This window comes from Mustelus asterias, chromosome 2 (assembly GCF_964213995.1).
Source record: "Mustelus asterias chromosome 2, sMusAst1.hap1.1, whole genome shotgun sequence".
In the NCBI taxonomy this organism is placed as follows: domain Eukaryota; kingdom Metazoa; phylum Chordata; class Chondrichthyes; order Carcharhiniformes; family Triakidae; genus Mustelus; species Mustelus asterias.
Genome location: NC_135802.1, coordinates 42,207,872 through 42,235,156, shown reverse-complemented (window position 1 = coordinate 42,235,156; position 27,285 = coordinate 42,207,872). Strand labels below are relative to the sequence as shown.

The 27,285-nt window shown below is 45.8% G+C and overlaps 1 protein-coding gene across 1 annotated transcript in view; it reads left to right on the top strand.

The window, feature by feature from the left end:
* gpr158a (G protein-coupled receptor 158a) overlaps positions 1-27,285 on the top strand; it is a 512,094-nt gene that overhangs the window by 387,902 nt on the left and 96,907 nt on the right. The window contains exons 6-7 of the mRNA XM_078200264.1: positions 3,901-4,010; positions 14,389-14,627. Coding sequence (XP_078056390.1) covers positions 3,901-4,010; positions 14,389-14,627 — 349 coding nt within the window. The remainder of the gene's footprint in view (positions 1-3,900; positions 4,011-14,388; positions 14,628-27,285) is intronic.

Below are 27,285 nucleotides of genomic sequence, written 5' to 3'. Positions count from 1 at the left end.
GTGGTTAGCACTGCTGCCAAACAGCGCCAGGAACCCAGGTTTGATTCCTGGCTTGGGTCACTGTCTGTGCGGAGTCTGCACGTTCTCCCCGTGTCTGTGTGGGTTTCCTCCCACAGTCCGAAAGACATGCTGGTTGGGTGCATTAGCCATGCTAATTTCTCCCGCAGTGTACTCAGACACTAGAGTGTGGCAACTAGGGGATTTTCATAATATGTGTTAAGTGGCTATGTCACAGAGATTCAGCCTTGATTATTTGTTAATTATAATGTTGTAGTTGCGATCAGTGAGATTGATATAAATTGGCAAGATTAATTTAAGATTAGATCCTTAAATAGCTGACGTTAATAAGATTGTAAGAAGTTTAACAACACCAGGTTAAAGTCCAACAGGTTTATTTGGTAGCAAAAGCCACACAAGCTTTCGAGGCTCTGAGCCCCTTCTTCAGGTGAGTGGGAATTCTGTTCACAAACAGAACTTATAAGAATTCTGTTCACAAACAGAACTTATAAGTCTTATAAGTTCTGTTTGTGAACAGAATTCCCACTCACCTGAAGAAGGGGCTCAGAGCCTCGAAAGCTTGTGTGGCTTTTGCTACCAAATAAACCTGTTGGACTTTAACCTGGTGTTGTTAAACTTCTTACTGTGTTTACCCCAGTCCAACGCCGGCATCTCCACATCGTTAATAAGATTGCCATTTTGCTGAATAGATTGAAGTCCATTGGCTTGGAGAGAACAACATTCCTTTAATTTATGCAACCTCACCATCATGAGCTGGGGTAGATTGAATTGATTGTCTCACCTTCTGCTGGGAAGGTGCTGTTTTCCTTTGGAGATATCAGACCAATAAACCTTTGTTTCAATAGGGACAGTGCATTATTTCTGGATTCCCAAATCCTGGGTAAATTCACCTCCACTCTAGTAGGTCTATCCAGACCACTGGACCTACATTCAACTTCCCTAAGGAGTGACGAATCGAAGTATATCTGTTTGTACCTGGCTGGTGCAAGGATATAATTTTAACTTTTATTACTTTCCGCTCTGCCTGTTATTGTTGTACTTTCTGATTTTACAGAGATACACTTTGACAAACATAAGGCAAAGGACTCCTACACTTTCTGCTACAAAGACTACTATAACTGAATGGAGAATGAGGAGTTTATTGTCAAAATGTCGCTCCTATAACATCTTTTATTTCCATAGAAGTCTAATTTCTGTTGATCAATCAGAGTGACAGGAGTACTGTGTACAGTTTTGGTTATTTGAAAAAGGGTATAATTGCATGTGAAGCAGTTCAGAGAATGTTCACTTTACTCGTTCCTGGAATGCAGAGCTTACCTTCTGAAGAAAGGTTGAGCAGGTTGGAGTTTCAAAGAATGAGAGACAATCTTATTGAACCACATAAGATCCTGAGGGAGCCTGTTCGGGTGGCTCCTGGAAGGAGGTTTGTGGAGGAGATTAAAATTAGGAGACACCATTTAAGAATTAGGCGTCTCCCTTCTAAGAAGATAGCGATTTATTTTCTCTGAGGGTCATTAGTAGTTGGAATTTCCTTCATCAGAAAGCAGCGGAGGCTGGATCATTGAATTTATCTGAGGCCGAGTTAGGCAGATATTTGATAGACAAGGGAGTTAAAAGTTGTGGAGAGCAGGCAGGAAAGTGGAGTTGAGACCATTATCAAATCAGCCATGATCTTATCGAATGGTGGAGCAGGCTCGGATGGCTGAATGGTCTCCTCCTGTCAAGTCTTATGTTCCTATGCACTTGAAATCAAAAGGGGATTAACTCTTTGAACTTGTGTTACTCACCAAAGCCCTGTACAGCTGCAATAAAACCTCTTACTTTTATATTTTGTTCCCCTTTGTTAAACCTTTCTTTTGTCCACTAAACCTAGCCATGTTGATGCTCCTGATGAAGCACTGTCACTTAGATAAACTGGTTACTTCTTTTTTTTCTCTGGCTTCTGGGGCCTTTGCTCACAGAAGTTCTCACCAAAATGCCGATAAGGGAGGACACCCTTTTAATGAGTCATCCCGAGATCTGTGGTCTTTATTCATTTTATAGCCTTTGTAAGGAATGCTTTGTTTGTACAAGCTTTTCCGGTTGTGCGTTTTTTTTCCCCTTCTCAGTATTCACTTTGGCTGCTGATTCTCCCATTTAAGGCAATTCATCGGCATTTCTCCTATAAGTTTGCAGAGGTATTGTGGAGCAAGGCTGAAGTGGGGTGATGTCAAGTTTGAAGATTTTTTGTCCTATCGAGAGGGATATATTTGAATATTCTACACCTACTTCCTTATTTGTCACAGCTTAGCCACAAAGTGCATTTCCTACAGTTGGAATGCGTGGATCCTTCAGCAAAAATGTAAATATCCCTCAAATAAATCACAGTGGAGTTTTTTTTAAATATGATTTTAGTATTAGGTGGGACAGGGTATTTTTGTATTATATGCTGTTTCCTGCAGCAAATTGGCTGCAGAAAGCCTATAATGTCAACTGAAAGATTTCCTTTCTTGTTTTATTAGGACATGACCACTGACACTTGTATCCAACAGGTCCAATGTCTTTGTCCAATACTGCAGCTTTGCATCAGAGCGACAATCTGATTCATGGGCAGATGAACTGTTCCGATTAAACCTGATCTACTACATTGATTGACAAATGTGTCTATGCCACGCTTCCAACTCCGCCACAAATGTTTAATTTTCTGCCGTGGATTTTTCTGAATTATTTGTCATTGCAATCGTCAAAGAGCTAAAGTTAAATTAGCAAGACCTCATCACCTTTAAATATATTCAACTTATCAAACTCTGGAAACACTTCATTCATAAAACTTTGGGCATTTTAGCAAATACATTCAACTGCCATTTACAACTTTTGGACCACTGGTTTGCAAAATATTCTTCAGGAAACATATGGCAGTACAACTAATAGGAGAACATGAAATATATCTGTAAGCTTATTACATGTTTTCTAGTTTCATGAATGGATATTTTTTTTTTAATGCATGGTGAATATTTACATATACACCAGAATAATGCTCAAAATCATGAAGAAAAGGAGGGGTGTGTTCTAAATATATGATAATAGCAGTGGCCTGGCAATGCCCCGTGGCTCTGGCCCTTGGCGCAGGTTGGCACTGTCAGGTTAGTACCATGCTCAAGGCAACCTGGCAGTGCCAACCTGTGCCAAGAGGCGGACACCAATGGGAGCCTCGTGGATGAGTGGAGGGGATTCATTTGTATGCTATGGTGGCTGGGAGCAACAGAGGAGCAGGGGATGCCGGCGATGGCCGTAAAGAAAAATGGGCGGCCCGATGGTACAGTGGTTAGCACTGTTGCCTCACAGCGCCAAGGACCCGGGTTTGATTCCCGGCTTGGGTCACTGTCCGTGTGGGGTTTGCACGTTCTCCCCGTGTCTGTATGGGTTTCTTCCAGGTGCTCCGGTTTCCTCTCACACTCCAAAAATGTGCGGGTTAGGTGCATTGGCAACGCTAAATTGCCCTTTGGTGTCTCGGGATGTGTAGGTTAGAGGGATTAGTGGGATAAATATGTGAGGTTAATGGGATAGGGCCTGGGCAGGATTGTTGTCGGTGCAAACCTGTGGGCAGAATAGCCTCTTTTTGCACTGTAGGGATTCTATGATTCTATCCAACAATATTCAAAGGTGTCCCCTTTAAACAAAATAGCATGAAATGAATAGTCCCAGAGACGCCATTGGTTTGGATAGTACTTCAAGGAACATTTTGAATAAGGTTAAGGGGGATCTGATTCGAGGAAGATTTACTTTTCATTCTTCCCGATACTAACTTGACCCACAAGTACCTTTATGTGGACATTGCACGCACCAAGTGTTACATTTTCCCGAACTGATGCAGAAATAATTGCCTTTGTTTTCTTCCTGCAGGTTGTTATACTCTACTTTGAGCCAAGCATATTCAGATGTATTCTTCTTCGATGGGTTCGTCTTCTTGGCTTTGCGATTGTTTATGGAACTGTAACTCTCAAGCTGTACAGGTACCGTCTCCCTATTATCTCAGTCTCCTTCACAGGTGCCCTTTCTGTACCAGCTACTGCTCTGCAGAGTTGTATGCAGAAATGACACAGAGTTCATCAAAATTACCCTTGTTACAGATTGTTTGTTGCTCTGCATTATATCCTCTTTCCATTCACATAGTCCTGGTGCAAACATTTCCAACCAGAAGGAAAATTTGGGAAAATTTCCCTCATGCAGCCCAAGAAATTGCTCCCAATAATGTTCAGGAAATTATGGGCTAGGTGTAGGCAAGTTCACAATATGCATTTCTCACAGATGAGGCTCTCCACCCAGGAGTTTGCAAATGTAACATTCACCCTTATAAATCAATAGGTGTTCTTAAGCCCTGCTTATGACAGCATTTTGTAATAAGTCAGTACTATATACTGTAACATTTTTATTATTTGGCATGCTCTGGGAATGTCGGTTAATGAAACTGCTGGTTAATGGGGAGTTCCATTACTCCAGATGCAAGAAAGGTTGCAGCCCTGTCTTCAGGGAGAGGAGAAGCCGTCGGGGGCCCCAACACAGTGAGACATCACGTTAAAACCACCACAACCTGAGACCAAAGTGACACCATGAGCTTCAGACAGGTTTTTAACAAGATCGAGCTGTTAGTTCACTGATAATTGCTTCGAGTGTGCTTTGTTCATTGTCGTATGAGAGAGATTGAGCCAGCCTGGCCTGTACTCACTGGATTTTAGAAGAATGAGAAAGCATCTAATTAAAATGTATAAAGTTCTGACAGGACTGGACAGGCTGGATGCAGGGATGATGTTTCCTCTGGCTGGGGAGGTCTAGAGGGGGGGTCACAGTCTCAGGATACACGGTAGGCTATTAGCACGGAGACTGTTCCTCAGACTTTGCCCTAACAGTGGGAATCAGCCTTCTCGTCATCCTTCCCCTCCAACCACCTGAAGCAGAGCATGGATTTAACTTCTATTTCGGCCAGCAGCAGGGTTATTTAAGTTAGAACAGTGTGGGTAATTTTGACTTTGGATAAAAGGGTGAAACAGGAGAAATCAGAGAAGCTGCCTGGACTACATTGCACAAGTTTCATTTTCATTGACTTCAATGGCCCTCCCTATTTGCCTGGATGCAGGAGCAGCCACAGGGTCACCCTCTAGAGTTCCTCCCCCACCTACCCTCCCAGAGTGGCCCGTCTGCCAAAGCTACATTTTGATTCAGGTTCAACGAGGTTTGAGAGAAGGTGCCTCCATTTTGAATTGCTCTCTCCCTTACCAACACTCTATTGCAGCCTGCCGTTCCTATCAATGATGTGAAGATGCCGGCGTTGGTCTGGGGTAAACACAGTAAGAAGTTTAACAACACCAGGTTAAAGTCCAACAGGTTTATTTGGTAGCAAAAGCCACTAGCTTTCGGAGTGCTGCACCTTCATCAGGTGAGTGGGATTTCAGTTCACAAACAGGGCATATAAAGACACAAACTCAATTTACAAAATAATGGTTGGAATGCGAGTCTTTACAGGTAATCAAGTCTTAATGTGAATGGAGAGAAGGTTAAGCACAGGTTAAAGAGATGTGTATTGTCTCCAGCCAGGCCAGTTAGTTACTAATTGAGTTTGTGTCTTTATATGCCCCGTCCGTGAACAGAACTCCCACTCACCTGATGAAGGGGCAGCGCTCCGAAAGCTTGTGGCTTGTGCTACCAAATAAACCTGTTGGACTTTAACCTGGTGTTGTGAGACTTCTCATTGTGTTCCTATCAAGCCAAAGATGTGCGGGTTAGGTTGATTGGCCAGGTTAAAAATTGCCCCTTAGAGTCCTGAGATGCGTAGGTTAGAGGGATTAGCAGGTAAATATGTGGGGGTAGGGCCTGGGTGGGATTGTGGTCGGTGCAGACTCGATGGGCCGAATGGCCTCCTTCTGCACTGTAGGGTTTCTATGATTCTGTGATTCTATGAAGCCAGAGCACTGCTTATTGGCTGCCCCGAGCTTTGAGAGCCTGCCTGTTGTCCTTAATTGGATGGAAACCCCACCGTTTAACTATTCAATTTGCTGCCTTTGGAAGAATCGGGGCCTCTGACTACTACTGAGCGGAGGTGGGGAGGGGGTGCAGAGAGGGGGAGGTTCATTGGTTGGGGACCTTCAAACAGTCCCAACTTTTGTCTCCATCCTCTGAAGGAAAAATCCTGCCAATGGTGTTTGGACAAAGGGCAGCACGGTGGCACAGTGATTAGCACTGCAGCCTCACAGCTCGATTCCCGGCTTGGGTCACTGTCTGTGCGGAGTCTGCACATCCTCCCAGTGTCTGCGTGGGTTTCCTCCGGGTGCTCCGGTCGGGAGTTACTTGATTTAAGTCAATGTAGGTGTTTCATCCCGGTGCTCTGGTTCCCTCCCACAGTCTGAAAGACGTGCTGGTTAGATGCATTGGCCGTGCTAAATTCTCCCTCAGTGTACCCGAACAGGCGCCGGAGTGTGGCGACTAGGGGATTTTCACTGTAACTTCATTGCAGTGTTAATGTAAGTCTACTTGTGACACTAACAAAATAAACTTTATTTTAAAACTTTTGGTGAATAGTGGCCCCTTTATGATATGCATCAATTCATTGCAACGCTACCTTGTACTGTCCAGAGCTTTAAAAATAAGCAACAATCTGACAAACTATAGACCCCAGACTGCTAACTACTCATTGGCGAAATTAAATAAATATGACACCAATGCAACAGATTTCAAAATCCTACATTGTCTCTTTGTAAACACTGAGTGGGTGAAATTGGTCTCGGGTTGCAATGGAAACTCAGTGATAGCAATGTGTCAGACCCTATTATCTTCTGTAAATTCAATCAGTGTTTGTGTCTCAAAATGGGCAGCTTGTTTCACACTGCTATCTGAAGCCAATTTCACCCCGTAACAATCAGGAAACTTTGAACTTTGATTTCTGCCAATCTTTAAATAACCTACTACAGGGCACACAAAGTAGGGCCCAGTCATTCATATCAACTCCGACTATCACCTGGTTTATCTTTGAATATTCTCTTAAATGCTCAATAGTACAGCAGCAAAATGTTTTTACTGCTGTGTGCCTCCCAAATCTACGTAATCTGTGGCATTGAGGCAAGACAGCATGGAGGCACAGTGGTTAGTACTGCTGCCTCACAGTGCCAAGGACCCGGGTTCGATTCCCGGCTTGGGTCACTGTCTATGCACATTCTCCCCGTGTCTGTGTGGGTTTCCTCCGGGTGCTCCGGTTTCCTCCCACAGTCCAAAGATGTGCTGGTTAGGTGCATCGGCCATGCTAAATTCTCCCTCAGTGTACCCGAACAGGCGCCGGAGTGTGGCGACTCGGGATTTTCACAGTAACGTCATTGCAGTGTTAATGTAAGCCTACTTGTGACATTAACAAATAAATAGACAGCAAGTCAAAGGCTGCGCGATTCGGAATTGCTGATATTTTTCCAGGCAGAGTGCGTATGGGGACGTCTGAGAATGTGTCTAAAAGTCGGATCTGAAACACTCCCAGGTTCAAGTCCGCCCAGCACTTAGAATGAAAATGGTAAAATAGGGCCCATGGTGTACATTCACACCTATTTTTAAAAATGTAAATGACTCTTTGGCGATAAGCTAATGAGCTAATCTTCAATACTACAATAAGATGCTGTAAAACAATAAATGGCAGTGTCATCAGGAGTATAGAAACACAGAGGGACCTAGGTGTGCAAGTCCACAAATCCTTGAAGGTGGCAACACAGGTGGAGAAGGTGGCGAAGAAGGCATATGGTATGCTTGCCTTTATAGGACGGGGTATAGAGTATAAAAGCTGGAGTCTGATGATGCAGCTGTATAGAACGCTGGTTAGGCCACATTTGGAGTACTGCGTCCAGTTCTGGTCGCCGCACTACCAGAAGGACGTGGAGGCATTGGAGAGAGTGCAGAGAAGGTTTACCAGGATGTTGCCTGGTATGGAGGGTCTTAGCTATGAGGAGAGATTGGATAGACTGGGGTTGTTCACCTTGGAAAGACGGAGAATGAGGGGAGATCTAATAGAGGTGTACAAGATTATGAAGGGTATAGATAGGGTGAACAGTGGGAAGCTTTTTCCCAGGTCGGAGGTGACGATCACGAGGGGTCACGGGCTCAAGCTGAGAGGGGCGAAGTATAACTCAGACATCAGAGGGACGTTTTTTACACAGAGGGTGGTGAGGGCCTGGAATGCGCTGCCAAGTAGGGTGGTGGAGGCAGGCACGCTGACATTGTTTAAGACTTACCTGGATAGTCACATGAGCAGCCTGGGAATGGAGGGATACAAACGATTGGTCTAGTTGGACCAAGGAGCGGCACAGGCTTGGAGGGCCGAAGGGCCTGTTTCCTGTGCTGTACTGTTCTTTGTTCTTTGTTCTAAAACCAGCAAGACCACAGACTATTTTAGATATGTAATGACATAGGATTAATGAATGACCTCATACTAAAGGATCCTGTGAGAAAGAATAATCATGACATGATGGAACTTCACCTTCAGTTAACAAGCAAAAAACTTGTGTCCGGAATGGGTGACTTAAACTTCAATAAAAGCAATTACAAATGCATGAAATCAGAGTTGGTTAAAGTGAGCTGGAACAGATTTAGATGCTGGATAAGCGGTGGAGACGTGTTAAGGAAACACTCCTGGCACAGCTGTACAAACTCATATTTCCTCATCTGGGCAAAAGGGAGCATGCTGGGGGTCTCAGCGAAACTGTGATTCCCAGCAGCCCTCAGCACCAACCCCTCTCCCCCCCTCCCCACCCACCCCCCCCCCCCTCCCCCGACCCCCATTCCCCTGTAAAATGCAATCCATGAACTTTACTGCATGGCAAATTCAAGAAGAGGGCCAGCGCCAGTAACTACGGCACATGGCCTTTTTAGACTTAACAGAAGCTTCTGACTCTGTCAGCTGCAAAAACATCTGGATTATTTTCTTCAAACTGAGCTGCCCTCCTCTCTACCATCCTCCACCTATTCCATTGCTATGTATAAGTTATGACCATCACCAACAGAGCCACCACAAACCCTGTTTCAATGTCAGCTGGGGTCGAACAAGACTGGGTCATTGCAGCAACTCTTTTCTCCATTTTCCTCACTGAATAACTGGACCATATCTCCAGCTTTGACACTTGCCTGATGAGATGAGGACATTTCCTCCAGGGTCAGGACATTTACCGCCAACAGCCACCTTTCGAATGGGTCTTTCGGACGGCCTGCTTTTGAATCTGTGCCCGAGATGTCCAACCCCCACCAGGTCCGGCTCTGACCCCTCACTGCTCTCAAACTCGGCCGTCCCGACTTCTAATCTAACCCGGCAAAGTGGATGGAAAATAGGAAGTTCAATTTTTAAAGATTCCGTGCACCCAACTTCCTGATGAAAATCCAGACCAAAATCTGCAAAGAGATACGGATAGGTTAAGGGAGTATGGATAAACTTGGCAATAGGAATGCAATATGACAAAGTGTGAAGTTGGAAGAATGAAAGTACACAATATAATTTAAATTGAGAGATTACAGAATGCTGCAGCATAGAGGGATCTGAGAGTCCTTGTCCATGGAACAAAAAATAAATAAAGTACAGCAAGTAACCATTGAATCCTTACAGTGCAGAAAGAGGCCATTCAGCTCATCGAGTCTGCACCGACTCTCCAACAGAGCATCTTACCCAGCACCACCCCCCACTCTACAGTGGGAAGAACAGAAAATTTGGCTGACTCTTTAAAGGTCCGTTGACCTCAGGCCCCAATCTTGGGGCACACATGGCCGGAAAACCCTGCCCATGTTTCCTCTGAGGCCTGTGAACCACGAGTGTGGGAGAAGCTGGCATGACTCAGTAATGGAGCCGGACAGATAGGGTGTTCAGGGTATGGATTCACTAACCACATCCTGATCCAGCACTGGTGACAATTGGTGAAACTGCTGGAACGATGGAGGTTGAGGGGCGACCTGATAGAAGTCTACAAGATTATGAGGGGCATGGAAAGAGTGGATAGTCAGAAGTTTTTTCCCAGGGTGGAAGAGTCAATTACAAGGAGGCATAGATTTAAGGTGCGAGGGGCAAGGTTTAAAGGAGATGTCCGAGGCAAGTTTTTTTACACAGAGGGTGTTGGGTGCCTGTAACCCGTTGCCGGGGGAGATAGTGGAAGTGGATACAGTAGTGACTTTTAAAGGGCATCTGGACAAATACATGAATAGGATGGGAATAGAGTGATATGGTCCCCGGAAGGGGAGGGGGTTTTAGTTAAATCGGGCAGCATGGTCGGTGCAGGCTTGGAGGGCCGAAGGCCTGTTCCTGTGCGGTAATTTTCTTTGTTCTTTGGTAACAGGGGTGGGAATCGCGCCATTTTTAAAAAGCTCTCGCATTCTGACGACTCAGTGAAAATCGGGGCCTGGGTCACAGTAATTCATGTACTGCACGGGCTGCGAAGTCAGTCCGATTATTCAACAGGATCTGAGTTAGAGCTTTGGCCAAATTGAGAAGGATGGCTGTCGGGAGTTATTTGATTTAAGTCAGTGTGGGTGACTCATTGTTGTGTGAATAGCATGTTTTGTATAATTGGCGCAAATGATACACTATACTGTTTGAAGTAAGTGAATCAAATCATGATGGTTGCTTTTATCTTCATTTGCTGCTAAAACAAAACAGGGTTACAATTCCCACACAGCCCTGTTATTATACTGAGTGTTCTCTTTGTTTATTGAAGATATTGAAGGGTTCTGCATGCAAAAGACAGAGTTAGCCGAGCTCAGGGAATATAGTTAGTCATTGGGTAATATAGGCACATCCCAAAACATGGTGTTTTAACTGTGACACACTGAGCCCATGCTTAACACCTTACTATGCAAGCCTTTATTTGTTGTTGCCTTTCAATGATTTCAAAAATAGTTTTCAAGGTAAGAAATCGTGCGAACAGCAATTCTTTCAGGGTGCAGCAGGGCAAGGGGTCTGCAGATTAAAACAAGAATAATGATCTTCAGCACGGTGGAGCTATCTTTTGTGAAACTGGATTGGACACGGTAAAGCATCCTTGTGCGAGAATCATAGAAACCCTACAGTGCAGAGGGAGGCCATTCGGCCCATCGAGCCTGCACCAATCCCACCTAGGCCTTACCCCCACTACACCACACATTTACCCCACTAATCCCTCTAATTTACACATCCCAGGACACTAAGGATCAATTTAGCATGGCCAATTAACCTAACCCGCACATCTTTAGACTGTGGGAGGAAACAGGAGCACCCGGAGGAAACCCACGCAGACACAGGGAGAACGTGCAAACTCCACACGGTCAGTGACCCGAGCCAGGAATCGAACCCAGGTCCTTGGAGCTGTGAAACATCAGTGCTATCCACTGTGCCGCCCAGGAGGAGTATTACTCTATCAACCGCTCTCTGTTTGAACAGTACAAGCTGCCCCTCTGATGAAATGGAGAGAACATCAAAGTCAGGATTAATCACAGTCAATTGTTTGACTTCCGTTTGGATCTTTCTCCCTGACTTTGTGAGGATTTTAAATACAGTGCGACTCCCGGTTGCCTCAGGTTTTGGATCTTTTTTGGAAGTAGCGTGATTATTCGTTCCTTCCAGCCTCACTGGCCAAGGAAACAAACACCAGTATTGATTCTGGGCCTGTGGGAAGTTGGTCTGAGTGAAGCGGCTTGGGATGGAAGGTTCTCCGATTTCTCCTTGCTCCATTACAAGGTCAGCGTCCACTTGGTGCTGCGGTGCAGCCGAATGATTGAGATTGGGAATTCGCAGAGTGGGAAACGTTGAAAGTTTTGGAAAGATCATGGGGGGCAATTCTTCCATCCCACTGCGCTACTTGTGGAGGCCGTTTCGGGGGCTCCCCACTGGACACCACAGCCTCCGAAATTGGTGCGAAGCTGCATAAATTATTGTTAAATGCATTACCATACAATTTAAATATCATTAATGGGCCCGGGACTGAAGTCTCCGGGCCCGCTAGCCTCTTCCCCCATCTCCGCTTACCCCCCTCACCCCCACCCCCAACCCCCAGCCAGGAGTGGTTCACTCCAGCAGGGTTTAGTACAGCTCCCCACTGCTGGCAGTCCTACCCTGCTGAGTGAAGGGGGGTAATCAAGGCCCCCCAGAGGTCGGGCACCAGTGGGGGTGCCACCTGGCATTTCCACCTGGCATTTCCACCTTGGCAGTGCCAGCCTGGGCCCCCGGCACAGCCAAAGGGGCGAAATGGCATTGCCTACTGGGCATAGGGCAGTGCCAAGGGGGCAGAGCCTAATTGGGTATGACCTGATCAGAGCGGGGCCTGGGGTAATCAATAGGGGTGGGGGTGGGGTGGTCCTGCTGCCACTCTGCATTTGGGCTGAGTGACAGAGAGAGGGAAGCCAACGATCAGGGTTGTCCATCGGGGAGGGGGGGGTCAGCGAGCTGAGGGGGTGTTGTGGGGGGGCTGCAGTGGGGGGGGGAGGGGGGGGGGGTTGGGCTGCCAGGAGGTGGGGGGGTATCAGGAGATCAGGTTTGCGGGAGGTAGGATGAGGCAAGCCCGGGCATGTATGGGGGCTAGTGATCAGGCCGTGGGGGGGGTCCCATGGCCGGTGATGCGAGGGTCATGGGGCTGGCCAGCGATCGAGCTGCCAGCGATTGAGAGGCCGGCAGTGGGGGCCACTGCACATGTGCCGATATGCACTATGACAGATTGGCGCATGCACGGTGGCCCGCTCAGCACTATGCCTCAGCACAAGCCTCTCTAGCAGGAATAGGCCTAACCCACTGATCTTTGGTCTGATTCACTCTGCAGTACACAGACTGTGGGGGATTCCTTCTGAAACTTCCGTTGGAAAAAAAAAGTGGGATTTACTCCAATTTTTACACAAATTCAACACTTAGAAATTTTGGAAGAATCGACCTCTATTTATTTGTGTCACAAGTAGGCTTACATTAACACTGCAATGAAGTTACTGTGAAAATCCCCTAGTCGCCACACTCTGGCGCCTGTTCGGGTACACTGAGGGAGAATTTAGCACGGCCAATGCACATAACCAGCACGTCTTTCAGATTGTGGAAGGAAGCCGGAGCACCCGGAGGAAACCCACGCAGACACGGGGAGATTGTTCAGACTCCGTACAGACAGTGACACAGGGCTGGAATCGAACCCAGGTCCCTGATGCTGTGAGGCATCAGTGCTAACCACTGAGCCACTGTGTTTTGGGTGTGAAACTGAAAATTTACTGCATATGTGAACAAAAAGAATTCTGAGCACGTTTGCCACACTTTGGTTGAATTGATTACTTCCTCTACTTTTCTCAGGTTGAGAATTTGGCTGCATTTTTCTCAGACATAGGGCAGAGACATGTGCAGATGATGGAGGTTTTGGCCCACTGGCATACCCCAAAAAGAGGCAGCAGAGGGGAAGGCTCGATGCATCCCGTACCTCTCAGACACTTGATAGGCCAGTGGCAGGCCTTCCCCCAGCATCGTGGACCTGGGTACGGAATTCCTGCCTGCTGAAAGCTGCCTGACAATCAGAGGCCAGTGGCTCTTCTGTACTCAGCAGCGCAGTAAGAAGTCTCACAACACCAGGTTAAAGTCCAACAGGTTTATTTGGTAGCAAAAGCCACTAGCTTTCAGAGAGCTTGCTGCTCCGTCAATTGAGTGGGAGTTCTGACAGAACAGTCGTCAGTTGAGTGGGAGTTCTTACAGAACTCCCACTCAACTGACGAAGGAGCAGCAAGCGCTCCGAAAGCTTGTGTGGCTTTTGCTACCAAATAAACCTGTTGGACTTTAACCTGGTGTTGTGAGACGTCTTACTGTATTTACCCCAGTCTAACGCTGGCATCTCCACATCTCAGCAGCGCCACCAGGGAGCTGGTGGTCACTGCCAGTACCACAGCCATCAGGGTGGCCCTTCCCACTCTGGACCGAATCAGAGTGGAGGCAGGAAGGTGTCTGAGCACCCCCCCCCCCCCACCTGCCATCCCCCTGCCCGATCAAATGCCCCCCCCCCCCATTGAAAATCTCCACAAGGGAACACACAAGATTCTGCCCATAATTGAAAATGTTGCATTGACTCCTGCAGCTGAGCTTTTCATTAAATTAATTCAACGTGTTCAGGCAAATAGTAACATGAACAACTGTTTTATTTGTGTCAGAGAGGCAATACACTCACTGCTCATTTGGGATAAAGAGCAGAATTGCACTGTAAAGATAAAGGGATGCTATATAATTGGAGCAAAAGTAAAATCAGTTAAATTGAGATGATTTGATGTGGAGAGATTTCTTTCACTATTTTCACCCTCTTTTATGATATCTGAGTTGACTGCTAATGGGCTTTGTGACTGTAAGTGAGCTAACGTGGATCGGAATGAGCGCTGATTTTCTCCATTCTCGCATTGCAGGGTTTTGAAGGTTTTCCTCTCTCGAACTGCACAACGCGTCCCTTACATGACCAGCTGGAGAGTGGTGAGGATGTTGGGAATCATTCTGCTGATAGTCTGCTGGTTCCTAATCTCGTGGACATCTGCTGTGTGTGAGAATTTGGACAGGAATGTTTCACTGATTGTCCAGGGACAAACCGCAGATGGCCTGAAGTTTAATATGTGTCTGCTGGATCGCTGGGACTATATGATGGCCATTGGTAGGTATGAACCTGGCTGCAAAGTACCCATAAAGCATGCTGTTGTGCTACAACCATTTAATCTCTGGTTTGTGTGTATAATGTGTATGTATGTGTGTTTGTGTGTATGTGTGTGTGTATAATTGTATGTGTGGATAGTGTGTGTGTGTATAGTGTGTATATATATAGTCTGTATGTATACATAGTTTGTGTGTGTATAATTGTGTGTGTATATAGTGTATGTGCATGTGTATAATGTGTGTGTATAGTGTGTATATAGTGTATGTGTGTGTGTATAATGTGTGTATAATGTATGTGTGTATAATGTGTGTGCATGTATAGTGTGTGTGTATATTGTGTGTGTGTGTGCACATGTGTATGTGTGCATGTGTATGTGTGCACATGTGTGTATATGTGCGTGCATCAGTAAATTTGTCCTTATGGTGGAAATTATCCCAGTAATAAGAAATTCAGTTTCATTACTTAATTTTAAAAATTACTTGCAACGGCAGAGCTTTCAGTGATCTAAGCAGTGATCTAAAGGTCATAAATATCCATCAAGAATAGAATGGAGACTCTTTGACTGGAGATGTATGATATTTGATCACATTAGTCTCCATTGCATTTAAATGATATTTCTCTTACCGCACAAATTTCCATTATTATAGTAATGCTTCCATCTGCGACCCAATGCCTACTCCAAATGAACTAAACTCTTTAACTGAATTTGTCCTTGCATTTGGACAATAAGACAGAGGTTTTAAAACAAAAACAGAAAATGCTGGAAAATCTCAACCCCTGTCTGACAGCGTCTGTGGGGAGAGAATAGACCCAACGTTTTGAGTCTAGATGACTTTTCACCAGAGCTCAGGGGGTAGGGGGTTTATTTGGTTTCCGGCCTAGGCTTTGGCTTCACTGAGTAGGCCCATTAACTGAATGCCAAATGTCAGGGGGCTCACTTTCCCCAACCTTGATGAGGGTTGGAGGGGCGGGGGGGGGGGGGGGGGGGGGGCGGTGGGGGGTGGGGGGTGAGGGAAGGGCACGAAAATAGAAGCGAGGCCTCCCCCCCCCCCCCCATATTCCTGCCCCCAGTGGTGATCCAGGATGCAGATCAGCTGCTTCCAAGCACAGGAGCGGACAGCCAATTGAAATACATAGGCCCAGTTTCTCATTCCGGGTCAGGTGTGCAGAATTCCCCGGCTCCACAAACCCAACCTTTCAAAAATGGCGGCCGGCAGTTCCAGCTTCCGTTGTGGAGCATGGGCTGGGTTAGAGATTGGGGTCTGTCGCCTGAGGAACGAGTGTGGAGTTTGCCAGGTGGAGGGGCCGGCTGGGTGCTCTGAGCTCTGGCACTTACTTTGCTGAACTTAATTTTAAAAAAATGATTAAAACAACAAACAGCTATCCGACCCTCATCCTGACACACTCCCCAAGCCCAATCCATACCAACCTATGCCCCTCTACACATCCTTCCTGGCCCCTCATACTCCCCCTATGTCCCCATGAACCTTTGTTGTCACCGATGCTCACCTAGTGCCAACTCATGCCAACCCATGCCCACACCCACCCACCACTCTTTTCCCTTCCTCCCTCTATGCCAACTCACCCGACCACAATCCCATTCCAGTGGAGGCAGCCGATGGTTGAAATGGCCAACTTCCTCTGTAAAACATGTATGTGCAAACAGTCTCCTGACTCCACTACCACCCCCTTGAAAATACGAAGTGTGTGTTCGGGAGCTGAATTTAGGATTTTCAGCCATTTCTACTATTTCCACTATGGGCAGCACGGTGGCACAGTGGTGAGCACGGCTGCCTCACAGCGCCAGGGACCCGGGTTCGATTCTGGCCTTGGGTGACTGTGTGGAGTTTGCACATTCTCCCCGTGTCTGCGTAGGTTTCCTTCAGGTGCTCCGGTTTCCTCCCACAGTCCAAAGGTGTGCGGGCTAGGTGGATTGGCCATTGTAAATGTGTAGGGTTACAGGATTAGGGCAAGGGGTTGGGCCTGGGTAAGTTATAGACTTGTTGCAGACTCAATGAGCTGAATGGCCTCATTCTGCATGGCGGGGATTCTGGGGCTCTATGGCATTGTTCACAGTACAGCAGAGAGCTTTTCCAATGTGGCGAAAATCTCAACCTTAAGGTCTTAGGGGCGATTTTTAGGCCCACTGACATTGGGTCGCCAACAGAGTTGCCCCTCATCACATGGTGAGGCTAACAGCTCAATGGAGGCAGCCTGTCTCACACAGACGTTGGGTCTGTCTGCGTTGCAGGCTCCATGTCCCTTTGACTGGGCCGCAGGAAGGGAAGACTATCCCAGCTGCCCAACAAGCGTTACAGAAGCGCTTTCCTCTCTATTCCACAAGGCTTACCGCCTTCCCGGCTCTGCATTATGAATGTAATTTTATACCTCTGAGGGGGAGTTCCTTGTTGAGGCACCTTCATAGTTCTTGGCCTGCCTCAACAGCAGAGGCCTCTCCAGGTGGGGCTGCCGAGGACCCAGAGCTGACAACTCTCTGGCAGCATTGAGAGGCCAGACAGCGAGACTGGGGACAGCCAGGTAGGAGGCTGCATGCCTCCAGGAATATTGCACTGCTGATCTCACTGTTCAGAAGGATGGGCTTGAATATCCATTTGATCTTTACGTCAGGGTTCCAAAGTCCAGAGAACATCAGCAGCCGATGCTCACAGGTTTCAAAATGCTTCTCCTTCCTGAGCCTCGTTCCAGTTTCACTTTAATAAGGGATGAATTTTCCTGGGTGTTCATCCACTCATCTGCTGTAAGTAACCTCAGCTGGAGAATCCTACAAACTAGAAAAACAACGTAAGCTGCCAAACCTGCTGTGTACGCTCAGGGAACCCCAGCAGAATTGCAGCCCCTTCGCCCCAGGATTCTTCGAGCTGTGCCTGCAAGTTTTGACTCAAACATCAAGCTAACGCACTGACTTGTAACAAGATAGGAATCACTGGAACTCACTCATGAGTATTAATTCTAACAGTGAAGAAAGGGTTCACTTCAGGTTAGTGCTGTGATTTGCAGCTCACTGATCTGCGGTGCCTAATTTGTTTAATGTTATGTTAGTGCACAATATAAAGGGCTGCTTAAAGCTCATAGACCTTACTCAAGAAATACAAGAAGGGTATAGTCTCTATATCTATACTAACAATCAATGGAAGAACACTCGAAATAAATTATTATTTTGCTAAGGTATAGTAAAGGTTGTTGTTGGAAATTAATTTGTCTGTGCCTGATCTCCGACTCACCTCCGCCGCCTCCTCCCCACCGCCCCCCACCCCCCCGCCGCACCCCACCTCCCACTACAATGCCTCCGATCCAATCCCTCAGCCTGCAATTTCCCTCCTCCCCCATTCCCCCAGCCTATGCCTCTGTACCCAGTGTAGACTTAGCTGCTACTGTGGCCAGTGACCCAGCCTTACATTCAGGCTGACCTCTGCATGGGGAACCACAGTTAAAACTCCACGATCTGTGGTGGAATCCCCAGTCGAAGGTTCTGACTGACCTGCTCCCTGTGGGTCAGAGAAATAAAAACACCCCCCCTTATCCTGTTCCATTTTGGCCATGTTAAGGAGCACATCAAAGTGTTGGAGAAAGCGCACAAGAAATTTACTTGTTCAGGGATGAGGGACTTCATTCATTTAGAAAGTCTGGAGATTGTTCTCCTTTGAGGAGACAAGGTTGATGGGATATTTGACAGAGGTGTTACACAATCGCTACCTTTGATGTCGGCCTAGGCTCAACTTTGCCCTTCATAACAACATCATCCAAAGGTACAGCATTTGTTTTCACATGGACACTGATGGCACTAGGCTCTCCTTCACCACCATCTCTCTCAATTCCTCCAATGTTGCTCAATTATCAGACATCCAGCACTCATGAGCAGAAATTTCCTCTAATTAAATACTGGGAAGACTGGAACCATTGTTTCCAGTTTTCACTCCAGATACTGTTCCCGAGCTGCCAACTCCTACCCACTCCCTGGCAACACTTTGAGGTTAAGTCAGTCAGTTTGCAACCTTGGTGTCACATTTGATCATGAAGTGAGCTTCTGACCACATCTTCATGCCATCCCTGAGACCGACTATTACCACCTCCATAACATCACCTGACTTCATCTCTGTCCTGGCTCATCTGCTGCTGAAACTCTCATTCAGGTCTTTGTTACCTCTAGCCTCAATGCACTCCTGGATGATCTCCCACATTCTGCCCTCCATAAACTTGAAGTCGTCCAAAAAGCTATTGTGTCGTAACTCTCGGCAAGTCCCATGCCACTATCACCGCCATACTCGCTGACCTGCACTGAAGCGATGTCTTGATTTTAAAATCCGCATCCTTGCTTTCAAATTCCTTCCTGGCCTCGCTACTCTATCCCTGTAATCCCATCCAGCCCCACAACTCACTGAGACATCTGCACCCCTGTAATTCTGCCCTCTTGTGCATCCCCATTGGTGGCTGTGTCTTTGGTTGGCCAGGCCCCAAGCTCTGAAACTTCCTCCCCTACACCTCTCCTCCTCTCGACATCACTTTCCTACTCAAGGATATTCCTTAACATCTATGCCTTTGACCAAGCTTTTGTTCATCTGACCTAACTTTTCCTTAGGTGGATCAGTGTTATTATTTGTTTTATAATGCTCCCATGAAGAACAATCGGATGTTTCATTATGTTTGATGTGCTACGTAAATATACCTTGTTATTGAAGGTATTCAAAATCATGAACTGTTTTCATGGAAGTAAGTGAAGAGAAATTATTTCCAGTAGCTGAAATTGTGACCAGAGGCCACAGATTTACAGTGATTGGCAAAAATCCGGAGGCAGTATTAATATTTCCGCACAGCGCATTGTTGTGATCTGGAACTCAGTGCCTGAAAGAGTAGTGGATGCAAATTCAACAGTAATTTTCAAAAGTGTATTGAATAAATACTTTAAAAATATATGGTTTATATATACTTTAAAAACCATGGTTCACGAAAGAGGTGGAATGTCTTGTGAAAAGGAAGAGGGAAGCTTATGTAGGGATGAGGAAACAAGGTTCAGATGGCTCGATTGAGGGTTACAAGTTAGCAAGGAATAAGCTGAAAAAGGGGCTCAGGAGAGCTAGGAGGGGACATGAGAAGTCCTTGGCGGGTCGGATCAAGGAAAACACCAAGGCTTTTTACTCTTATGTGAGGAATAAAAGAATGACCAGGGTGAGGTTAGGGCCGGTCAAGGACAGTAGTGGGAACTTGTGTATGGAGTCAGTAGAGATAGGCGAGGTGATGAATGAATACTTTTCTTCAGTGTTCACCAAGGAGAGGGGCCATGTTTTTGAGGAAGAGAAGGTGTTACAGGCTAATAGGCTGGAGGAAATAGATGTTCGGAGGGAGGATGTACTGGCAGTTTTGAATAAACTGAAGGTCGATAAGTCCCCTGGGCCTGATGAAATATATCCTAGGATTCTTTGGGAGGCAAGGGATGAGATTGCAGAGCCTTCGGCTTTGATCTTTGGGTCCTCACTGTCCACGGGGATGGTGCCAGAGGACTGGAGAGTGGCGAATGTTGTTCCTCTGTTTAAGAAAGGGAATAGAAATGACCCTGGGAATTATAGACCAGTTAGTCTTACTTCAGTGGTTGGTAAATTGATGGAAAAGGTCCTTAGGGATGGGATTTACGACCATTTAGAAAGATGCGGATTAATCCGGGATAGTCAGCACGGATTCGTGAAGGGCAAGTCGTGCCTCACAAATTTGATAGAATTTTTTGAGGAGGTAACTAAGTGTGTTGATGAAGGTAGGGCAGTTGATGTCATATACATGGATTTTAGTAAGGCGTTTGATAAGGTCCCCCATGGTCGGCTTATGATGAAAATAAGGAGGTGTGGGATAGAGGGAAAGTTGGCCGATTGGATAGGTAACTGGCTATCTGATCGAAGACAGAGGGTGGTGGTGGATGGAAAATTTTCTGACTGGAGGCAGGTTGCTCGCGGAGTGCCACAGGGATCAGTGCTTGGTCCTCTGCTCTTTGTGATTTTTATTAATGACTTAGAGGAGGGGGCTGAAGGGTGGATCAGTAAATTTGCTGATGACACCAAAATTGGTGGAGTAGTGGATGAGGTGGAGGGCTGTTGTAGGCTGCAAAGAGACATGGATAGGATGCAAAGCTGGGCTGAAAAATGGCAAATGGAGTTTAACCCTGATAAATGTGAGGTGATTCATTTTGGTAGGACTAATTTAAATGTGGATTACAGGGTCAAAGGTAGGGTTCTGAAGACGGTGGAGGAACAGAGAGATCTTGGGGTCCATATCTACAGATCTCTAAAGATTGCCACTCAAGTGGATAGAGCTGTGAAGAAGGCCTATAGTGTGTTAGCTTTTATTCACAGGGGGTTGGAGTTTAAGAGCCGTGGGGTTATGCTGCAACTGTACAGGACCTTGGTGAGACCACATTTGGAATATTGTGTGCAGTTCTGGTCACCTCACTATAAGAAGGATGTGGAAGTGCTGGAAAGAGTGCAGAGGAGATTTACCAGGATGCTGCCTGGATTGGAGGGTAGGTCTTATGAGGAAAGGTTGAGGATTCAATTCCGGCCTCGAGTCACTGTTTGTGTGGAGTTTGCACTTTCTCCCCGTGTCTGCGTGGGTTTCCTCTGGGTGCTCCGGTTTCCTCTCACATTCCAAAGACGTGCGGGTTAGGTTGATTGGCCATGTTAAATTGACCCTAGTGTCAGGGAGATTAGCAGGGTAAATGTGTGGGGTTATGGGGGATAGGGCCTGGGTGGGATTGTAGTCAGAACAGATTCGATGGGCCAAATGGCCTCCTTTTGCACTGTCGGATTCTATGATTCTACGATGCGCAGGTTAGGTGGATTGGCCATGCTTAATTGGCCATTAGTGTCCAATTATGTGCATGTTAGGAGGATTATGTAAATGCACAAGGTTATGGGGAAAGGGCGATGGATGCAGTGGGTGGAGGGGTTGTTGGTCCTGGCTAAGATGTTCTTTTGGAGAGTCAGTGCAGAGTCGATGGCCTGAATGGCATTCTTCTGCACTGTAGGGTTTCTATGGTTCTAATTTCTATTGCGAATGCACAATAAATTCAGTAGCACTGACAAAAAATCTTTGACAGATTGCTAGACTTGGATGAACATAAAATTATTTTAAATTTAGCAGTAGGTTGTAAGTTAAAAAACATAGCAGCCGAATAAAATATCGAAGATGAAATGATAATTTGGCCGAAAATGGTTAATCTTTTTACAGACCACACCCAATTTATCCGAAAGTGGACTCCCTCAACCCTCTGAGAAAGGCAGCCAATCACAACTGACCCTTCAGAAAAATAAATCTCTCTGAAATTTGTACCTGACTACAAAATGTAATTGTGCGTAACTCCAAGTCAATCTGAGGAGCCACACTAATCACTTCTGAACAGCATTACACAGATGATTCATCAATGCTTTGAGCAGTGCATGGACCATGATATTTGGCAGAGGATGTAAGCATCTCTGTTCACCCTATTCTTTCTATCTTTCATTTTGCATTGTTCCAAGAGTTAATCAACATGACTCGAATAATGTAATCGGTGTGCAGAGTGGTGAGCACTGCTGCCTCACAGCTCCAGGGATCTGGGTTCAATTCCAGCCTGGGCTACTGTCTGCGTGGTATTTGTGCATCTAATCCCCCTAACCAACATCTCTTGTCATGCTAAGGGGCAATTTCACATGGCCAGTCCACCTAACCTGCACATCTTTGTAGTGTGGGAGGAAACTGGAGCACCCACAGGAAACCAACGCAGACACAGGGAGAACATGCAAACAGACAGTCATCCAAAGCTGGAGTCCAATGGCTCTGTGAGGCAGCAGTGCTAATTACCGTGCCACCATGCGACCCTATGTAAAATATCTATTGTCCGTAACGGTATTTATAGATTACCCTTGGAAATGTTGATAATATCATGGAGTTGCTGCAGTGTAGGCTATATGGTACATATATAGTCACAGACAAGAAGGGGATGGATGTTCAGGCCTGTGGCTGGGATTTTGATTCAGTGGACTGATTTGTCTTCTTGGCTATTAAGTCTCTTTACTGTTACCATGCTGAATCCTTCCAGGAAGATATATTTAATCAGATTCCTGACTTAAACGTTGTAGATGGAGTTAGGAGTACCCAGGTTGCCCAACCTTTATCCTGCTCCTGCAGCCAAAAGCTACTCCAATTAAGCTTCTGGCCCATGTTGACCTATCAAGGCATTGATGGTAGGGGGCCAGTTTCTATAGTTCCATTAAAATTCATTGTGATGGAGAAGTGGCTTAGCTCTCTCTTGTTTCTGAATCGTCATTACCTGTCACCTTGACAGAAAGAATATTACTCGGGGGCATAGGTTTAAGGTGCGAGTTGCAAGGTTTAAAGGAGATGTACGAGGCAAGTTTTTTACACAGAGGGTGATGGGTGCCTGGAACTCGCTGCCAGGGGAGGTAGTGGAAACAGACACGACAGTGAGCTTTAAGGGGCGTCTGGACAAATACATGAATAGGATGGGAATAGAGGGATATGGTCCCCGGAAGGGTCGGGGATTTTAGTTCAGTCGGGCAGCATGGTCGGTGGAGGTTTGGAGGGCCAAAGGGCCTGTTCCTGTACTGTAATTTTCTTTGTTCTTTGCACCTTCCACTTCTCAGTACAAGCCATTGTCCAAATTCTGTTTTACATAGAAACAGGAGTAGGCCATTCAATAAGATGAGCCTGTTCCAGCATTCAGTGAACTCATGGCTAATCTATCTCCATATATCCCACCTTTTGCCTTTATATCTTTATTTAACAGAAATCTATTAACCTCAGGTCAATATGAACAACTGATCTAGTATCAATTGACATTTTTGTGGAAGAGAGTTCCAAGCTTCTACCAACCTTTTGTCTGTAGAACTGTTTCCTAATTTCACTCTTCAAATGTCTGTCTCTAGTTTCTAGTAAGCGTTTTAACAACACCAGGTTAAAGTCCAACAGGTTTATTTGGTAACAAATGCCATTAGCTTTCGGAGCGCTGCTCCTTCGTCAGATGGAGTGGAAATGAGCAGATTTCCACTCCATCTGACGAAGGAGCAGCACTCCGAAAGCTAATGGTATTTGCTACCAAATAAACCTGGTGGACTTTAACCTGGTGTTGTTAAAACTCTTACTGTGTTTAACCCAGTCCAACGCCAGCATCTCCACATCTAGTTTCTAGTCCAGCCCCCCTCCCTCAAGTCCTGGACTCCCAAGCCAGCAGAAATATATTCCTTCTGGGACAACATGGGCTGCTTCATTACCAAGAATTTTGAATTGTGATACCTTCTGTGCAATTGCCAACCAACAACTGCAGTTCTGACTTGATGGTGGAAGGAAGGTCATTATTGAAGCAACTAAAAGTATTTGGACATTAACACTCTCTTGTGGAACTTCTGAAGTAACATCCTAAGAAGCTCAGATTAAAACTAACACTCCAGTATCTAGGATCAATTATTCTTCTGCCTTCTCAGCACGTGGGTTGCCTGGAACAGATGAGTTGGCACCTTATAAACAGAGGCTCTTAAACATACCCTTCACAAAATCAATGATAAAACTACATTTCTTAAATGCATAATATCATCACAGTTTTCTTTGGAGCAGAGGGGACCAAGGGGGGAAATGACTGAGATTTATAAAATTATGAGGGTCATAGATAGAATAGACAAGAAGAAACATTTCCCCTTGGTGGAGGGATCAATGACCAGGGGTCATAGATTTAAAGCAAGGGGCAGGAGGTTTACAGGGGATGTGAGGAAAAACCTTCTCACCCAGAGGGTGGTGGGAGTCTGGAACTCACTGCCTGAAAGGGTGGTGGAGGCAGAGACCCTCATAAGAAATATTTCGATGTGCACTTGCGATGCCCAAGGCATACAAGGCAATAGGCCAAATGCTGGGAAATGGGACTAGAATAGTTTGGTAGTCTGTCTTTGATCAGTGCAGACATGATGGACCGAAGGGCCTTTTTCTGTGCTGTAAAACTCGATGGCTATATATTTTGGTTTTTGAGAATCACGCCACATTTTCCTCCATCAAACAAAGTCGCTCGTCATTTCAAATAAAATAAATGGTTGCACATTTCGCAGGTGGCGTTCTTGCTGGTTTTATACCATGTTCCACAGTAACATTCTCTAATGTGATCAGTTTGCTTACTGTTCAACTGACTGTGAGAAAAGCCACAAATCTTCTATCGTAAAATTAGATTTGCATTTTACATCAGTCAAACACTACATCAAAACATGTCCTTTTGTTTAATGATTCTGCTTTCATTTGTCAAAGTCTTTCAACATAATCATATTCAGACTCCAGAGTGATTTAAACAGTGCTGGGAGCTGTCATTTCCAAGGAATGGCCATTACCAGACATAACCAAGGCTTCCTAAACCCTTGGCAACTAAGCCACAAGAGTTTATTTGAACGCCACCTGCATGATCTGACCGACAGCTGACATTATACATGAGGATATTCTGAGTTTTCCTCTCTGCCCTAGCCAAATAAACATTTCAATCGTCTGATCTCTGTCTGAAACAACTATTCGTGTGCTTGTGTGTGGGTGACTTGTTTTAATCAGAACTAGGGATCTGTTGGAGCTATTTCATTTCAAGCTGCCTTATTGTCACAAACACGTGAATGAGTTTTCTCTGATCCACAGATGATCTGGATAAAGTGCATTGAATTGGAGGGGGGTGGTTGGAGTATCACCAGGGGGAGTTCAAAGCCAAATGACAATTTTGGATTTGCAATTCCAATTTTCAAATCAATACATCATAGATGTGGCTTCCTCACAAACACAAGCAATGTCGAGAATCCATAGAATCCCAACAGAGCCATTCGGCCCATCGAGTCTGCACCGACCACAATACCACCCAGACCCTATTCCCATAATCCCACATATTTACCCCGCTAATCCCCCCGACACTAGGGGCAATTTAACATGGCCAATCAACCTAACCCGCACATCTCTGGACTGTGGGAGGAAACCGGAGAACCCGGAGGAAACCCATGCAGACATGAGGAGAATGTGCAAATTCCACACAGACAGTGACCCGAAGCCGGAATTGAATGCGGGTCTCTGGCACTGTGAGGCAGCAGTGCTAACTACTGTGCTGCCCAAGGGGCCTTACCTTTTGTAGTTTTGACCTGCAACATGCAAAGGAGAGGTCATGTCAGTGGTTTCATTTTAATTGGTGTCAATCTGAATCAATTAAAATTGGTCCACAAATCTCAGAAGCACAGAATTGTTACAGTACACAAGAAGGCCATTCGGCCCTTCATTTCTACAGTAGCTCTCTGAATGAGGAATTCCCCTAGTGCCATTCGCCCATCTTTCCCCATAACTCTGCACATTCTTCCTTTAAAGATAGTAATCCAATTCCCTCTTAAATGCCTTGATTAAACGTGCCTCCGCCACACCCTCAGGCAGCACATTCCAAACCCTAACCACTCGCTGCGAGATAGAAGTTTTTCCTTTTCTATCCATTGCTTCTTTAGTCAATTACCTCAAACCTCAATCTCAATCCTTCCAGTTTCTCCCTATCTACTCTGTCCCGGCCCCTCATGATTTTGAAACCCTCTATCAAATCTCCTCTCAACTTTCTCTTCTCCAAGGAAAACGAAGTTTAAAGTTTATTTATTAGTCACAAGTAAGGCTTACATTAACACTGAAATGAAGTTACTGTGAAATCCCCCTAGTCGCCACAGTCCAGATCAATGCAGCTAACCAGCATGTCTTTCAGACTGTGGGAGGAAACCAGAGCACCCGGAGAAACTCACGCAGACACGGGGAGAACGTGCAAACTCCGAACTGACAGTGACCCAAGCTGTGAATCGAACCCGGGTCCCTGGTGTTGTGAAGCAGCAGTGCTAACCACTGTGCCACCGTGCTGCCAGTCCCAACTTTTCCAATTCATCTAGGTGACTGAAGTTCCTCATCCCTGGAACCATTCTCATGAATCTTTTCTGCACTCGCTCTAATGCCCGCGCATTCTTTCTAAATTGTGCCTTCCTGAACTGAATACAATACATGTGTTGAGGCCAAACCAGTGTTTTATACAAGTTTAACGTAACGTTCTTGTTCTTGTACTCCATGCCCCTAGTAATAAGACGCAGGTTACTGTATGCTTTACTAACTGTGCTCTTAACCTGCTCTGCCACCTGCAATAAATTATGTACCTGTACACCCAGTGTACTGTACTCCTGCACACCTGTAGAATTGTACCCTTTATTTTATATATATTTAATTTATTCTTTCATGGGATATTTGCATCGCTGGCAAGGCCAGCATTTATTGCTGATCCCTTGAACTAAGTGACTTGCTAAGCCATTGCAGAGGGCAATTCAAAGTCAACAATGTTGCTCTGGGTCTGGAGTCACATTCGGCCAGACCAGGTAAGGACGGCAGTTTTCCTTCTCGAAAGGGCAGTAGTGAACCAGATGGATTTTTATGACAATCGATTACAATTTCATGGTCACCATTACTTACATTATCTTTCAATTCCAAATTTAATTAATTGAATTTACACAGTGCAATTTGAACCCACATCCCCAGGGCAGTGGCCAAGGCCCCTGGATTACTATTCCAGCAAAGTTATCACTACTCCACCATCTACCCATAATTTCTACTTGACTTTGGAGAGAAGCTTCACTGCCCT